Source organism: Pelophylax lessonae, assembly GCF_965119305.1.
Source record: "Pelophylax lessonae genome assembly, chromosome: 10".
NCBI classification, from domain to species: Eukaryota; Metazoa; Chordata; class Amphibia; order Anura; family Ranidae; genus Pelophylax; species Pelophylax lessonae.
Genome location: NC_138777.1, coordinates 240,719,377 through 240,738,171, shown reverse-complemented (window position 1 = coordinate 240,738,171; position 18,795 = coordinate 240,719,377). Strand labels below are relative to the sequence as shown.

Below are 18,795 nucleotides of genomic sequence, written 5' to 3'. Positions count from 1 at the left end.
TTCACACTCACCTGAATGGGATCAAAAACGGGAGCGTTGTCATTGGCGTCTGTTACAGTGATCACAGCTTTGGCGGTGGTTTCATATCCAAAACCCTCCTGGTCCGCGGCTTTGACAGTCAGAGTATACACCGGATACAGCTGAAAGAATATGACAATAAAAGGGGGAGATTTACTAAAACTGGAGAGTGCAAATCTGGTGCAGCTGTGCATGGGAGCCAATCAGCTTCCAGGATTTATTGTCAAAGCTTCATTGAAGAAGCTGAAGTTAGAAGCTGATTGGTTCCTATGCAGAGCTGCACCAGATTCTGAGTGCTCCAATTTTAGTATATTATGTATCTGAAATACAATCATTGTGTCCCTGAAAATACAAAATATCATCAGAAGATCCTCCTTCCATTCTACCTGATCATCAATTATTCTATTCCATGTCCAGCCAGGACTCACCAACAGGCGGCAGTAAAGAGCAATGGCTTCATTGGCCCTTGCAGGCTGATCTAAAGGGCATCTGACAGCTGAGGAAAGATCTCAGCAACAATGAAGCTTTAAATATCACCTGGCAGCCATAACAGATATTGTAATCCTCAGCATAATGACAAATATGACCCCCCCTGGGTACGGCCCCCTGAAAGAGAACCTGTGCTTTGTCCATGTGTAGGGCACCCCACATAGGAGCCGCTAGTGAAAAAGGACCCCCAACCTGCACAGCCAGGAGCACTAAACCCCCCGCAGCGTCCCAGAGACAAGAAACAGTCCGCTACTTTGTATTGTTGGGGGGATAAAACCTGAAAAAGGTAGAGGGAAAATTATGGGATGCCCACTTTACCTTGGAACTCTTCAGGAGCAACGTAGCTATTTACAGTCTATACACTCCTCTTCCTCCTGCACATCACCCCTATATACACTCCTCTTCCATCTGCACATCACCCCTATATACACTCCTCTTCCTCCTGCCCATCACATCTATATACACTCCTCTTCCTCCTGCACATCACACCTATATACACTCCTCTTCCTCCTGCACATCACACCTATATACACTCCTCCTCTTCCTCCTGCACATCAGACCTATATACACTCCTCTTCCTCCTGCACATCACACCTATATACACTTCTCTTCCTCCTGCACATCACACCTATATACACTCCTCCTCTTCCTCCTGCACATCACCCCTATATACACTCCTCTTCCTCCTGCACATCACCCCTATATACACTCCTCTTCCTCCTGCACATCACCCCTGTATACACTCCTCTTCCTCCTGCACATCACACCTATATACACTCCTCTTCCTCCTGCACATCACCCCTATATACACTCCTCTTCCTCCTGCACATCACCCCTGTATACACTCCTCTTCCTCCTGCACATCACACCTATATACACTCCTCTTCCTCCTGCCCATCACCCCTATATACACTCCTCTTCCTCCTGCACATCACATCTATATACACTCCTCTTCCTCCTGCCCATCACCCCTATATACACTCCTCTTCCTCCTGCACATCACATCTATATACACTCCTCTTCCTCCTGCCCATCACCCCTATATACACTCCTCTTCCTCCTGCACATCACACCTATATACACTCCCCTCCTCCTGCACATCGCCCCTATATACACTCCTCTTCCATCTGCACATCACCCCTATATACACTCCTCTTCCTCCTGCACATCACACCTATATACACTCCTCTTCCATCTGCACATCACCCCTATATACACTCCTCTTCCTCCTGCACATCACACCTATATACACTCCTCTTCCTCCTGCACATCACCCCTATATACACTCCTCTTCCTCCTGCACATCACCCCTATATACACTCCTCTTCCATCTGCACATCACCCCTATATACACTCCTCTTCCTCCTGCACATCACACCTATATACACTCCTCTTCCTCCTGCACATCACACCTATATACACTCCTCTTCCTCCTGCACATCACACCTATATACACTCCTCTTCCTCCTGCACATCACCCCTATATACACTCCTCTTCCTCCTGCAGATCACACAGACCCGGTTGTTTGATGAATCTGGCAAGGCACTCAGCCAGATTAAGCAGAAGCCCTTTACAGGCAGGGCACCTGGGCCTCTTTGGTTGTGTAGCAAAGTTCAGTTTCCAGCATATATCCCTGTGGCTACTAATCCCAGTACCACCTCTTCAGGCACTACCAACCCTCCTGGCTGTAGTTGCCCCTTTCATTAGCCCTCCTGACTACTTCCCCCAGTCCTCCAGACTGACACTCGCCAGCCCACCTGGTTGGCTTCTCATGGAGACCTCCTAAACATGCTGACTCTCTTCTGCTGTCCTCACACCTGCTCCCATGCATCCAGGAAGGACAGGATTCCATGTGTTGTAGAGCATCCCTCCAGCACCCAAGCCCTCTACCCCCCACCTGCCAGACTAGGGGTCACCCTCAAGCCACCGACAGTCTCCTCAGCACTCCATCTCCAGCCTCCACCCGTACTCACACTGCCCCTGGCCAGCCCCCTGCCAGCCAATTTGGCCGAGGATTGGCTGGGGCCCTCAATAATACTCCAAGCACCCCCTTGTAACCTCCCTCCTATTCTTCTGGAAGCTTCTCTGGGGTTCCAGCAAGTAGGGGGAGGTTCCAGAGGTGCTGCTTGATGAGTCATCCAGCCTCCCTGAGTCACTCAGCCCTGACCCAGATTCAGCCGGCTGCCAGCCAAGCCAAATTTACCTACACTAGCAAACACTATATACAGCTAGAGGGTGCTACACATGCAAGGGAAAGGAACAGGTTCACTTTACTGCAGACCTCCACACACCTCCCTTTTCTCTCATTTGTGGTTCTCTTCAGCCTCCTTAGTTGGCCATACACTAGTAGATCTTTGCATGAATGTTCATAAGAAAATTCTCATCTGTACATTCGATGACTTTAGGAATGTTGTTTAAAAGTACTTCAAAGCCTCATCTGCTTTTATCATTCAATTTTGGAGTGAAAACCACATTCACCGTTTCAGATTTGTTTGAAAACAAATTTCCATGTTGCTTCTTTGAATCTTCTTGTTGCTGTGGTGGAATCATCCATTGATTTGAGCTGATTATCTGTGTGATAAACAACATTCCTGAAATCTAGTGTATGGCCGGCTATACATAGGACTATGGACTGGCCATGTGAAAGCACTGAGTGCCCTGGGGTCACATGCTCCTCCAATTCCAGCAGTACCAGATATTTCCATTGGCTCCCAGGGTTCTGTCTGAAAATTCCAACTCGCCAAAATCTCCAACCCCGTGACTCTCCAGCAGCAATTATTGAAGATTTCAAGCAGTTGGTGTTTGCACAGAACACCGGCAGCGTATACACTCCCGTACACCCTATAATGAGTGGACATTGTAAATCCACACGCTAATAACCAACAACATGGCCGCCTCCGAGGCGGTGACAACTAGCGGGCGTACTAACAATGTCCATATGGAGGAGGAGAAATTGCCCTTTATTCCTCTCTCCCTCTACTGAGATACTGATATTATGCTGCACCATCCTCCTCCAGCCTGCAGGGGGATAGCTACAGCCAAGCAAGCCCATAGACCTCTATTCGGAGTGCAGAGAATCCTGGGAAATTGAGACAGCAGCCAAATAATGGGACGAATGGACTTCTTACACTACAGATCCCAATAGGCTCTGAGCAGTAGGAGGAGTGAGAGAGGATTTGTAATAAACTGCACAGGAAAGTTCTTCTAGTTGATACAGAGAGAGTTAGAGAGAGAGTGCCTCTGTCTGGATATTCTTCTGCTATCTGGAGACCTTACCAACAGAGATCTGAGCTTATACCCGGGGGATAGGTACACCTGGGGGCAGTACAGCGCCACCCACAGCATCTGCACCACTGCCACAGGGAGACTACAACATCCACTTACCCTCTGCTTGGGATCACTGGAGGGTATGGGAGAGAGACTAAGGGGTCCCCCTTCAACATCAAGAGGTCACTGCAGCACCTCAATGACTGGTGAGAGGGCTTTTCATTCATTGCTGATACTGCTAGCAGGGACTGAGCCACTCCAAGCAGGATACCAACTGTACTCAATCCACACTGCACTCTATACTGCACTTCTTCCAAACCTAGACTGCACCTATACCAACCCCATACCACATTATACCAAACCTTCACCACATCTGAGCTACATCTACCTTGCACCTGTGCTGAGACTATACATCACCTATACCGTACCTATACCACACCTATAGCGTACCTATACCGTACCTATACTGCACCTATACCGTACCTATACCACACCTATAGCGTACCTATACCGTTCCTATACTGCACCTATATTGTATCTATACCGCACCTATACCGTACCTATACTGCACCTATACCACACCTATACCACACCTATACCGTACCTATACTGCACCTATACTGCACCTATACTGCACCTATACCGCACCTATACCACACCTATAGCGTACCTATACCGTACCTATACTGCACCTATACCGTACCTATACCACACCTATAGCGTACCTATACCGTACCTATACTGCACCTATACTGCACCTATACCGTACCTACATTGCACCTATACCGTACCTATACCACACCTATAATGTACCTACATTGCACCTATACCGTACCTATACCACATCTATAATGTACCTACATTGCACCTATACCGTACCTATACCACACCTATAATGTACCTACATTGCACCTATACCGTACCTATACTGCACCTATAATGTACCTACATTGCACCTATACCATACCTATACCACACTTATACCACACCTATACCGTACCTATACTGCACCTATACTGTATCTATACCGCACCTATACCGCACCTATACCGTACCTATACCACACCTATACCGCACCTATACCACACCTATACCGCACCTATACCGTACCTATACTGCACCTAAACTGCACTTATACCGTACCTATACCGCACCTATACCGTACCTATACTGCACCTATACCGCACCTATACCACACCTATACCGTACCTATACCGTACCTATACCGCACCTATACCGTACCTATACTGCACCTATACCGTACCTATACCACACCTATACCGCACCTATACTGCACCTATACCGTACCTATACTGCACCTATACTGCACTTATACCGCACCTATACCGTACCTATACTGCACCTATACCGTACCTATACCACACCTATAGCGTACCTATACCACACCTATACCGTACCTATACCGTACCTATACCGCACCTATACCGTACCTATACTGCACCTATACCGTACCTATACCACACCTATACCGCACCTATACTGCACCTATACCGTACCTATACTGCACCTATACTGCACTTATACCGCACCTATACCGTACCTATACTGCACCTATACCGTACCTATACCACACCTATAGCGTACCTATACCGCACCTATACCGTACCTATACTGCACCTATACCGCACCTATACCGTACCTATACCGTACCTATACTGCACCTATACCGCACCTATACCGCACCTATACTGCACCTATACCGTACCTATACTGCACCTATACCGTACCTATACTGCATCTATACCGTACCTATACCGCACCTATACTGCACCTATACCGTACCTATACTGCACCTATACCGTACCTATACTGCATCTATACCGTACCTATGGCAAGAGGGATGTTGGGCACTTGTGCCAAGGAGAAAGGACCCCAGTGCAGCAACAGTTGATTAGTTGAGACAATCAGGGACTGTTGGAGGCTATGCTCTACAGGTGCTGATGTAACTCAGGGCAGCTCTGGCAGGCAAAAGACGGAAATCCCGCTGACAACAAGAGAAGAAAACAGGCGCAGCTGAGTGTAGCATAACATTTATTTACATGACAATATGTAGCAACTCACATGGGGATTGCCTTTAGTCCATGTTCCTGGATCGCTTCCTGTGTTCAGTATATCCGCATTCCGACTGGCCCGCAGCCGGGTAATGACGATGCAGGAAGGACCGTGGAGGAGCTGGATTAGGCGAAGGCAGCGGTGAACCGCAAGCCTTCCGGAAATGACGTAACGCGTTTCGGAGCATGCGCACTATGCTCCTTCCTCCTCCACGGTCCTTCCTGCATCGTCATTACCCGGCCACGGCCAGTCGGAATGCGGATATACTGAACACAGGAAGCGATCCAGGAACATGGACTAAAGGCAATCCCCATGTGAGTTGCTACATATTGTCATGTAAAAGAATTTTATGCTACACTCAGCGGCGCCTGTTTTCTTCTCTATACTGCACCTATATCTTACCTATACTGTACCTATACTGCACCTATATCTTACCTATATCTTACCTATACTGTACCTATACTGCACCTATATCTTACCTATACTGCACCTATATCTTACCTATACTGCACCTATACTGCACCTATATCTTACCTATACTGCACCTATACTGCACCTATATCTTACCTATACTGTACCTATACTGCACCTATACTGCACCTATATCTTACCTATACTGTACCTATACTGCATGCAGGTTAACTGGGACAATCATGGAGTGGATTGATGCTCTTTAAAGGGCCCCAATGATACCCCGCAGAAGAACACCCCAAAAGCCTACCTGTGTTGTTATTCTGCAAGCCCCCTTTGTTCCCCCCCCCCCCCCTGCTTCCAATCCTCCTTTTCTTTTGGATAGTGCATACCCAGTCAGATTAGGGCCAGCATCGCTGCAATAAATGTGCAGTATAGTTCCAGCACTCGGTGGATTAAACTTTACTACTCCTCACTGCTGCACTGAGGTGACCTTGCTACTGTTTATGTTGATCTGGACACCAAATGTCATCCTTTCCTTACTGCTAATCACAAGTTTGCCTTTACTACCTGCTTTGGTGCCAGTTTTCTTTGCTATATCGCTACTATTGGGTACAAAGTGTTACTGTCAAGGGGTCTGTGGTAGTGAGCCCTTATAGATCCCCAGCTCAGGATTCCCCAGGGTGCGGAGTCTAAGCCCCAGCCTGCTTCTTCACCAGGGCCCCTGATGGTGGGGATGGACTTGCAGCAGACTGGGACCAGGTCGCGGCCATCAGGTAGGCCCAGCTGAGAATGTGGAGACCGCTGGCGTGTGCAGGGTAAACAGGAGACTATAAGGAGATCCAAGAGACAAGCCGAGGTCAGGACAGGCAGCAGACAAACGTAGATGGAGAAACAAAGCCGGGTCGGTACACAGGAGGTCCGATACAATAGCCAAGGGATACACGGATGGGAGCTCAGAGAACAGCGAAGTTGCTCAAGCAAGGAACAGTGCACTGAGCATGTGTACAGTGGGTACGGAAAGTATTCAGACCCCCTTAAATTTTTCACTCTTTGTTATATTGCGTTCATTCTTCTTCCTCATGAATGTACACATAGCACCCCATACTGACAGAAAAACACAGAATTGTTGACATTGTTGCAGATTTATTAAAAAAGAAAAACTGAAATATCACATGGTCCTAAGTATTCAGACCCTTTGCTCAGTATTTAGTAGAAGCCCCCTTTTGATCTAATACAGCCAGGAGTCTTTTTGGGAAAGATGCAACAAGTCTTTCACACCTGGATTTGGGGATCCTCTGCCATTCCTCCTTGCAGATCCTCTCCAGTTCTGTCAGGTTGGATGGTAAACGTTGGTGGACAGCCATTTTTAGGTCTCTCCAGAGATGCTCAATTGGGTTTAAGTCAGGGCTCTGGCTGGGCCATTCAAGAACAGTCACGGAGTTGTTGTGAAGCCACTCCTTCGTTATTTTAGCTGTGTGCTTAGGGTCATTGTCTTGTTGGAAGGTAAACCTTCGGCCCAGTCTGAGGTCCAGAGCACTCTGGAGAAGGTTTTTGTCCAGGATATCCCTGTACTTGGCCGCATTCATCTTTCCCTCGATTGCAACCAGTCGTCCTGTCCCTGCAGCTGAAAAACACCCCCACAGCATGATGCTGCCACCACCATGCTTCACTGTTGGGACTGTATTGGACAGGTGATGAGCAGTGCCTGGTTTTCTCCACACATACCGCTTAGAATTAAGGCCAAAAAGTTCTATTTTGGTCTCCTCAGACCAGAGAATCTTATTTCTCACCATCTTGGAGTCCTTCAGGTGTTTTTTAGCAAACTCCATGCAGGCTTTCATGTGTCTTACACTGAGGAGAGGCTTCCGTCGGGCCACTCTGCCATAAAGCTCCTACTGGTGGAGGGCTGCAGTGATGGTTGACTTTCTACAACTTTCTCCCATCTCCTGACTGCATCTCTGGAGCTCAGCCACAGTGATCTTTGGGTTCTTCTTTACCTCTCTCACCAAGGCTCTTCTCCCCCGATAGCTCAGTTTGGCCGGACGGCCAGCTCTAGGAAGGGTTCTGGTCATCCCAAACGTCTTCCATTTGAGGATTATGGAGGCCACTGTGCTCTTAGGAACCTTAAGTGCAGCAGAAATCTTTTTGTAACCTTGGCCAGATCTGTGCCTTGCCACAATTCTGTCTCTGAGCTCTTCAGGCAGTTCCTTTGACCTCATGATTCTCATTTGCTCTGACATGCATTGTGATCTGGAAGGTCTTATATAGACAGGTGTGTGGCTTTCCTAATCAAGTCCAATCAGTATAATCAAACACAGCTGGACTCAAATGAAGGTGTAGAACCATCTCAAGGATGATCAGAAGAAATGGAAAGCACCTGAGTTAAATATATGAGTGTCACAGCAAAGGGTCTGAATACTTAGGACCATGTGATATTTCAGTCTTTCTTTTTTAATAAATCTGCAACAATGTCAACAATTCTGTGTTTTTCTGTCAGTATGGGGTGCTATGTGTACATTCATGAGGAAGAAGAATGAACTTAAATGATTTTATCAAATGGCTGCAATATAACAAAGAGTGAAAAATCTAAGGGGGTCTGAATACTTTCCGTACCCACTGTATATATAGGGAAGCAAACAGGGAGGTGACCCAGGAAGTAATTGACAGGAACAGGATATAACCCACAGTGGAGCAGGCGACGCCCATAGAAGCCCAAACACCACATGTGAAGGGAGGCAAAACAGAAGCACTGCAGCAAGGAGGTAAGAATATACAGACAAAACTATAGGCTAACTTGTGACAGTTACTTCCAGTGATTTCCTGTGGTATTTCATGTTTCTCCACTCCCCTGGGTGTCAGAGGGGCTGAGATTCTGGAGGAGGTTGAGGTAAAGTATAGAGGACCCGTCCTATCCAGCGGCTCCTATGGGGGTAGCACTACATTTGTAAGGTATGAAGTATTTTATGAATTTGGGACATTATAAAAGTGACGCATTACAGAACCACCAGAATTTGGTGTAAGAGTCGCTGTCAGGACCTAAAGTGTTGCAGATGCTTCATGAATTTGGTGCAATACATTGAGAGGAGGGATTACCGCCAGAAAAGAGGCGCAGCAGCTTCATTGAATTCCCCCAAATGTCTTCCAGCTCCGGTGTGTGCATAACATTACCACAGAGCACAGCTTTCTACTTATATCGTGTATATACCTAAAATTCTTCTATTACTGTCAGTGACGCTCAGGTGCCAAAAGACAGCAAGTGCAATCAGCATCAGCTCCTGAACCTGACAAGGAAGCAGCTGTGACAGTGGGGAGGAATGCCTCACAGTTCAAGCTTTGTTTTCAAAGTAAGAAATAATTATGGGTTGTCTCCTAAATCCTGAACAGATAGTCATAAAAAAAACATGTTCTTGCCCAACCATGACCGCTACTCTTTGTTGGACTTCTCCATCCTCACCTATCATGTTAGTTCTGGACAGCGGTCACAGCTTTCCACCCCTTCCTGCAAACACCAGAATAGAATCTCCCACTTTCTAGCGGTGGTATCTCCCAATGATTCTACATTACAGGGAATCCATCACTGGAGGAAGACACCACAAGCTGTGAAATGATGGGAACGGTTAGCCGGGACTGTGAGTGGTGGTGGGGAATTCCTCACCACTGAAGCTACAAGAAGATATAAGAAGATTTCATTCAATCACAAACCTTGCGGTCCAATCCAGCGGTCACAACGCTAATCAGTCCAGAGGCGCTATCGATAGCAAACATGTTAGGGGTTGGTAAAGGGGGATCCTGACTTATGATAGAGTATCCGAGAATGCCGTTATTGGTGTCCTCGGTGTCATCGGCGTCTGTTGCTGTGACATTCATCACAGGAGTCCCTAAAGGGAGAAGAGAAGAGACGTTACAATGGAAGTATCCGGAACACGGCTGCCAACCGTCAGGAAATTTACAGACAGTTTGTAGAAATCAGTAACTTTTATAACTGTCAGTAAATATCAGGAGCTGATAATTTGTGTTGACTTTTTAGGTGTAAACCCGACAAATCGCTTGTTATGGGATTGTCAGTGTTTCCATATTGAGTTTAAATATCGATTGTCTTAGTTTTTAGTAGTTCTGTCTTTTTTTAGGTGGTCAGTAAAACATGTGATCTGTCAGTAAATTGTCCATGTTTTGTAAGTAAAAAATGCTGCGGGAGGTTCGCAACACTGATCCGGAGGGAGTGCCCATAGGGAGGAGTGCCCATAGTGAGTGCCCATAGTGAGTGCCCATAGTGAGTGCCCATAGGGAGGAGTGCCCATAGGGAGGAGTGCCCATAGTGAGTGCCCATAGGGAGGAGTGCCCATAGTGAGTGCCCATAGGGAGGAGTGCCCATAGTGAGTGCCCATAGGGAGGAGTGCCCATAGTGAGTGCCCATAGGGAGGAGTGCCCATAGGGAGGAGTGCCCATAGTGAGTGCCCATAGGCAGAGATGTATAGTAACTAAGTAGAACTACTTCACTACTGTACTAAGTACGGAAAGGCGGTATCTGTACTTTCCTAGAGTAGAATTTTTTTCTCCTACTTCCACTTTTACTTCACTACATTTTTTCGATGATTTCAATACTTCTACTCCGATATTTTTTTTTGTGCTGCATCGTTACTCGTTACAATTATAAAAATTACCACTGCCAGAACAGTAGATGGAAGTTTCATGAAGCTCAAAAAAATGTGTATAATGTCATGTGTACTTTTGACTTCTTTCTTTAATAATTTTAACTTTAATAACTTTAACTTTAATAAACTTTTGACTTCTTTCTTTAATAACTACATAACACAGTACTTGTACTTTTACTTTCAGTACTTGAGTAGCAACATTTAAAATAAACTACTTGCAATACTTAAGTACAAAAAATGTTGAATACTTTAGTACTTCTACTCAAGTCACTTTTTGATCGAGCACTTGTACTTTTACTCAAGTATGGGTTTTGAGTACTTTATACAACTCTGCCCATAGGGAGGAGTGCCCATAGTGAGTGGCCATAGGGAGGAGTGCCCATAGGGAGTGCCCATAGTGAGTGGCCATAGGGAGGAGTGCCCATAGTGAGTGGCCATAGGGAGGAGTGCCCATAGGGAGTGGCCATAGGGAGGAGTGCCCATAGGGAGGAGTGCCCATAGTGAGTGGCCATAGGGAGGAGTGCCCATAATGAGTGCCCAGAGGGAGGAGTGCCCATAATGAGTGCCCAGAGGGAGTGCCCAGAGGGAGGAGTGCCCATAATGAGTGCCCAGAGGGAGGAGTGTATAATGGAAATAATAACCGCGCTAATGGAAATTATGAAAAGCTACAACTTCAAGTGTGACCATACCCCAGTGAAACAAATTATAAATCAAGTCGCGCTAAAACAATAAGAATGGAACAAATGAAGTCCATATAAAGTCCATAAATGTAAATGATGTAATCAGTGATTCTCAAACCAGGCTCCTCATGGATATACGCTAACCAGAAAGGTAAAAAATTGATGCAGGTTCTTTAAACCAGGATCATATCCAGAAGGCAGGAACCAGAAGACTCGTGATAGAAATGTGATCGTTGGGTCATAAAAAACGTGAAGAGAAAACGCAATAGCGTAAAACCCAACAAAATATGGTACAATGTGACTATTATCACCAATGTGATTTTCAGTGATTTCAAACAGAAAAGAGTGCTCAAAAATGGTGAAAAAAGTGTAACCAACACCAATCTTATACACTGCTTGAAACAGGATAAATGGGCGTGCACAAAAAAAACAGAGGAATGGAGAATCCCTTATAGAAAGACACCTTAAGGTACTCCTTACCAAAGTAAAGATTGCAATCGCATGAACACCCAAATAACAGTGCTGTCCTTCACCAGATGAATTCGCCTCTTACCAAACAAAAGTAGTAAAAACGCTTGTAGGTAACTCAAACTCCAATGATGAAAACACTTGTATCTAGAACTTCTTATTAAGACAGGTTCCAACCCAGATAACTCCAAAGAATGCCAAGATAATCACCGCCATAAAGAAAAGAGAGGTTCCATAGTGTAAAACCGCATAAACTTTATTTTAAAAGAAAGGGAATAAAACTCACAATTTTGAAGTACAATGCATTCGTTTGTGTATAAGCCGCCGGCCAGACGGCTCCGCACATCCGCACTTCCTAGTTGCAGTAAGATGACATCAGAACGCCGTGTCCTTATGTCGTTTCGTCACAGATGACGTTTTCAAAGTTGTGGAGTGCTCATAGTGAGTGCCCATAGGGAGGAGTGCCCATAGTGAGTGCCCATAGTGAGTGCCCATAGGGAGGAGTGCCCATAGTGAGTGCCCATAGTGAGTGCCCATAGTGAGGGCCCATAGGGAGGAGTGCCCATAGTGAGTGCCCATAGGGAGCAGTGCCCATAGGGAGGAGTGCCCATAGGGAGGAGTGCCCATAGTGAGTGGCCATAGGGAGGAGTGCCCATAGTGAGTGGCCATAGGGAGGAGTGCCCATAGTGTGTGGCCATATGGGCCATAGGGGTATACAATGTACAATATACAGGGGTATACAATGTACAATATACAGGGGTATACAATGTACAATATACAGGGGTATACAATGTACAACATACAGGGGGTATACAATGTACAATATACTGGGGGATACAATGTACAATATACAGGGGTATACAATGTACAACATACAGGGGGTATACAATGTACAACATACAGGGGGTATACAATGTACAACATACGGGGGTATACAATGTACAACATACAGGGGGTATACAATGTACAACATACGGGGGTATACAATGTACAACATACAGGGGTATACAATGTACAACATACAGGGGTATACAATGTACAACATACAGGGGTATACAATGTACAACATACAGGGGTATACAATGTACAACATACAGGGATATACAATGTACAACATACAGGGGGTATACAATGTACAACATACAGGAATATACAATGTACAACATACAGGGGTATACAATGTACAACATACAGGGATATACAATGTACAACATACAGGGGTATACAATGTACAACATACAGGGGGTATACAATGTACAACATACAGGGGTATACAATGTACAACATACAGGGATATACAATGTACAACATACAGGGGTATACAATGTACAACATACAGGGGTATACAATGTACAACATACAGGAATATACAATGTACAACATACAGGGATATACAATGTACAACATACAGGGGTATACAATGTACAACATACAGGGGTATACAATGTACAACATACAGGGATATACAATGTACAACATACAGGGATATACAATATCTCCATAGGGAGGAGTGCCCATAGTGAGTGGCCATAAGGAGGAGTGCCCATAGTGAGGAGTGCCCATAGTGAGGAGTGCCCATAGTGAGGAGTGCCCATAGTGAGGAGTGCCCATAGGGAAGAGTGCCCATAGGGAGTGCCCATAGTTACATAGTTGGTGAGGTTGAATAAAGACAAAAGTCCATCCAGTTCAACCTGTGTAGATGTGTGTGGCTGTAATCATCTCTCATACCCCTGAATGTTCTGATCCTTGAGATGTACGTCTAAGAGTCTTTTGAAAGCCACCATACTTCCCGCAGAAACCACCTCTTGTGGTAGAGAATTCCACAATCTTGTAGCCCTAACAGTAAAGAACCCCCCACGTTGCCTGAGGTTAAAACGCTTCTCCTCTAATCGCATTGTATGCCCCCGAGTTCTCATGCAATTCCTTCGACTGAACAGCTTTTTTTCTAAGCCTAGATCCCCATTTAGATATTTAAAAGGAGGAGTGCCCATAGGGAGTGCCGCTTCACATGAGAACCCCAGAAGATTATTTGATGAAAAAGCCAAACAATCATCCAGCTCCACCCCCATCTCCAAAAAATCCCAACACCCCCCCCCCCCCCCCCGCCCCAGAACCCCCAACAACCTGCAAATGATGCAGAGTACAGAAAATAATCTTATAAAGCACAATTGAATCTAATGCCGGCCATAAAACACACAATCTGATTGTAGAGTGTATGGTCACCTTGAAAAGGAAGTTCATCCTTTTTCTAAAAAATATTAAAAGTCAGCAGATGGAAATACTGCAGCTGCATGACTGAGGTACTGAGCAGTCTCTGGAGCCCAGCGCTGTCTTCCCGAAGCCGGTTCTTCTCACCACTGCAAGCCCCTGGTGCCGCCATCTTGGAATTTTAGAGCCAGTTGTGACTTCCTTTAGGAACCACAACCAGCTTCCCATTTGCATGCCTGAGATCGTACAATGCATGGAGACTCATCCTGCAGCCTCCTGAGCCGTGTGATATTCCCCAGGAGTCTGTGGGGAGGGAGGGAGGGAAGGCGCAAGTGACAGGGAGGAAGGGTGGGGCAAGTGACGGGAAGGGAAGGTGGGGCAAGTGACGGGGAGAGAGGGTGTGGCAAGTGATGGGGAGGGAGGGTGGGGCAAGTGACGGGGAGGGAGGGTGGGGCAAGTGACAGGGAGGTTGGGTGGGGCAAGTGACAGGGAAGGAAGGTGGGGCAAGTTACAGGGAGGAAGGGTGGGGCAAGTGATGGGGAGGGAAGGTGGGGCAAGTGACCGGGAGGGAGGGTGGGGCAAGTGACAGGGAGGTTGGGTGGGGCAAGTGACGGGAAGGGAGGGTGAGGCAAGTGACAGGGAGGAAGGGTGAGGCAAGTGACGGGGAGGGGAGGTGGGGCAAGTGACGGGGAGGGAAGGGAGGAAGGGTGGGGCAAGTGCCCGGGAGGGAGGGTGGGGCAAGTGGGAGGGAGGGTGGGGCAAGTGGGAGGGAGGGTGGGACAAGTGACCGGGAGGGAGGGTGGGGCAAGTGACAGGGAGGTTGGGTGGGGCAAGTGACAGGGAGGGAGGGTGGGGCAAGTGACCGGGAGGGAGGGTGGGGCATACTGGCATGTATAAAAAAGGGGATTCACTCCAGAAATAAAGAGATTATTCTCCTTCTCTACAAGACTCTGGTCCGGCCACATCTGGAGTATTCTGTCCAGTTCTGGGCACCGGTCCTCAGGAAGGATGTGCTGGAACTGGAGAAAGTCCAGAGAAGGGCAACAAAAATAATTAGTGGAATGGAGGACATCAGCTATGAGGAAAGACTACAAGCACTGAACCTATTCTCTCTGGAGAAGAGACGATTGAGGGGGGATATGATATCAATGTACAAATACTGTACTGGCGACCCTAGCATAAGGAATAAACTATTCAGAGAAAGGAGATACAATAAGACACGTGGCCACTCACTAAAACTAGAGGAAAGGCGGTTTAACATTAAAATACGCAGGGGGTTCTTCACTGTTAGAGCGGTAAGGATGTGGAATTCTCTTCCACAAGCAGTTGTATCAGCGGGGAGCATTGATAGTTTAAAAAAACTATTAGATGGGCACCTTAAAGACCACAACATTACAACATAGAGGGGTATACAATGTATAACATACAGGGGGTATACAATGTACAACATACAGGGGTATATAATGCACAACATACAGGGGGTATACAATGTACAACATACAGAGGTATACAATGTACAACATACAGAGGTATACAATGTACAACATACAGAGGTATACAATGTACAACATACAGGGGGTATACAATGTACAACATACAGGGATATACAATGTACAACATACAGGGGGTATACAGTGTACAACATACAGGGGGTATACAATGTACAACATACAGGGGTATACAGTGTACAACATACAGGGGGTATACAATGTACAACATACAGGGATATACAATGTACAAAATACAGGGGTATACAATGTGCAACATACAGGGATATATAATGTACAACATACAGGGGGTATACAATGTACAACATACAGGGGGTATACAATGTACAACATACAGGGGTATACAATGCACAACATACAGGGGTTATACAATGTACAACATACAGAGGTATACAATGTACAACATACAGGGGTATACAATGTACAACATACAGGGATATACAATGTACAACATACAGGGATATACAATGTACAACATACAGAGGTATACAATGTACAACATACAGGGGTATACAATGTACAATATACAGGGGTATACAATGTACAATATACAAGGGTATACAATGTACAACATACAGGGGGTATACAATGTACAACATACAGGGGGTATACAATGTACAACATACAGGGGTATACAATGTACAACATACAGGGATATACAATGTACAACATACAGGGATATACAATGTACAACATACAGAGGTATACAATGTACAACATACAGGGGTATACAATGTACAACATACAGGGGTATACAATGTACAACATACAGGGGTATACAATGTACAATATACAGGGGTATATAATGTACACCATACAGGGGGTATACAATGTACAATATACAGGGGGTATACAATGTACAACATACAGGGGTATACAATGTACAACATACAGGTGGTATACAATGAACAACATACAGGGGGTATACAATGTACAACATACAGGGGGTATACAATGTACAACATACAGGGGGTATACAATGTACAACATACAGGGGTATACAATGTACAACATACAGGGGTATACAATGTACAACATACAGGGATATACAATGTACAACATACAGGGGTATACAATGTACAACATACAGGAGTATACAATGCACAACATACAGGGGGTATACAATGTACAACATACAGAGGTATACAATGCACAACATACAGGGGGTATACAATGTACAACATACAGAGGTATACAATGTACAACATACAGGGGTATACAATGTACAACATACAGGGGTATACAATGTACAACATACAGGAGTATACAATGTACAACATACAGGGATATACAATATACAACATACAGGAGTATATAATGTACAACATACAGGGGTATACAATGTACAACATACAGGGATATACAATGTACAACATACAGGGGTATACAATGTACAACATACAGAGGTATACAATGTACAACATACAGGGGTATACAATGTACAACATGCAGGAGTATACAATGTACAACATGCAGGAGTATACAATGTACAACATACAGGGATATACACTGTACAACATACAGGGGTATACAATGTACAACATACAGGAGTATACAATGTACAACATACAGGGATATACAATGTACAACATACAGGGGTATACAATGTACAACATACAGGGGGTATACAATGTAAAACATACAGGGGGTATACAATGTACAACATACAGGGGTATACAATGTACAACATACAGGGGTATACAATGTACAACATACAGAGGTATACAATGTACAACATACAGGGGTATACAATGTACAACATACAGGGGTATACAATGTACAACATACAGGGGTATACAATGTACAACATACAGGGGTATACAATGTACAACATACAGGGATATACAATGTACAACATACAGGAGTATATAATGTACAACATACAGGGGTATACAATGTACAACATACAGGGATATACAATGTACAACATACAGGGGTATACAATGTACAACATACAGGGGTATACAATGTACAACATACAGGGGTATACAATGTACAACATACAGGGGGTATACAATGTACAACATACAGGGGTATACAATGTACAACATACAGGGGTATACAATGTACAACATACAGGGGGTATACAATGTACAACATACAGGGGGTATACAATGTACAACATACAGGGGTATACAATGTACAATATACAGGGGGTATACAATGTACAACATACAGGGGTATACAATGTACAACATACAGGGGGTATACAATATACAACATACAGGGGGTATACAATATACAACATACAGGGGGTATACAATATACAACATACAGGGGTATACAATGTACAACATACAGGGGTATACAATGTACAACATACAGGGGGTATACAACGCACAACATACAGGGGTATATAATGTACAACATACAGGGGTATACAATGTACAACATGCAGGGGGTATACAACGCACAACATACAGGGGTATATAATGCACAACATATAGGGGTATACAATGTACAACATACAGGGGTATACAATGTACAACATACAGGGGTATATAATGCACAACATACAGGGGTATACAATGTACAACATACAGGGGTATATAATGTACAACATACAGGGGTATACAATGTACAACATACAGGGGGTATACAATGTACAACATACAGGGGGTATACAATTTACTTTGTCTTTTTTCAACCTCACAAACTATGTAACTATGAAGGGGAGGGAGGGCGGGGCATGTGAAAGGGAGGGATTGGTGGGGCAAGTGATGTTAATTCTCATCTAGGTGAGAAAAAAGGAAGTGGGGGGATGGGTATCTGTCAGAAAAGGTACCTGCTCCCCATAAATTAACAACATTGAAAAGCATTATTGGTGGGGTGGGGGTGGGGAGGAGGGTATGTGGTGCTTTTACTTTTAAGCGAATGTCCGCTGTAAGGACCAACAGGCTTTGATGGACAAATGAAATGTGCGTTATCATCAGATTGAGATGATTGTGAGATCATTCAGAGTTCATTGCAGGTTCAGGGCCGGCATCATTCCTTGTATGTGGAAAGAAGCCGTTCTA

General features: G+C 45.2%; 1 protein-coding gene across 1 annotated transcript in view; it reads right to left on the bottom strand.

Annotated features, from left to right (window-relative positions):
* Positions 1–18,795, bottom strand: part of LOC309566042 (cadherin-1-like) — a gene marked incomplete at both ends in the record, with an annotated part of 135,172 nt that overhangs the window by 58,381 nt on the left and 57,996 nt on the right. Inside the window, 2 exons of the mRNA XM_082271065.1 lie at positions 12–140; positions 9,965–10,140. Of these exons, the coding sequence (XP_082127191.1) occupies positions 12–140; positions 9,965–10,140 (305 nt within the window). The remainder of the gene's footprint in view (positions 1–11; positions 141–9,964; positions 10,141–18,795) is intronic.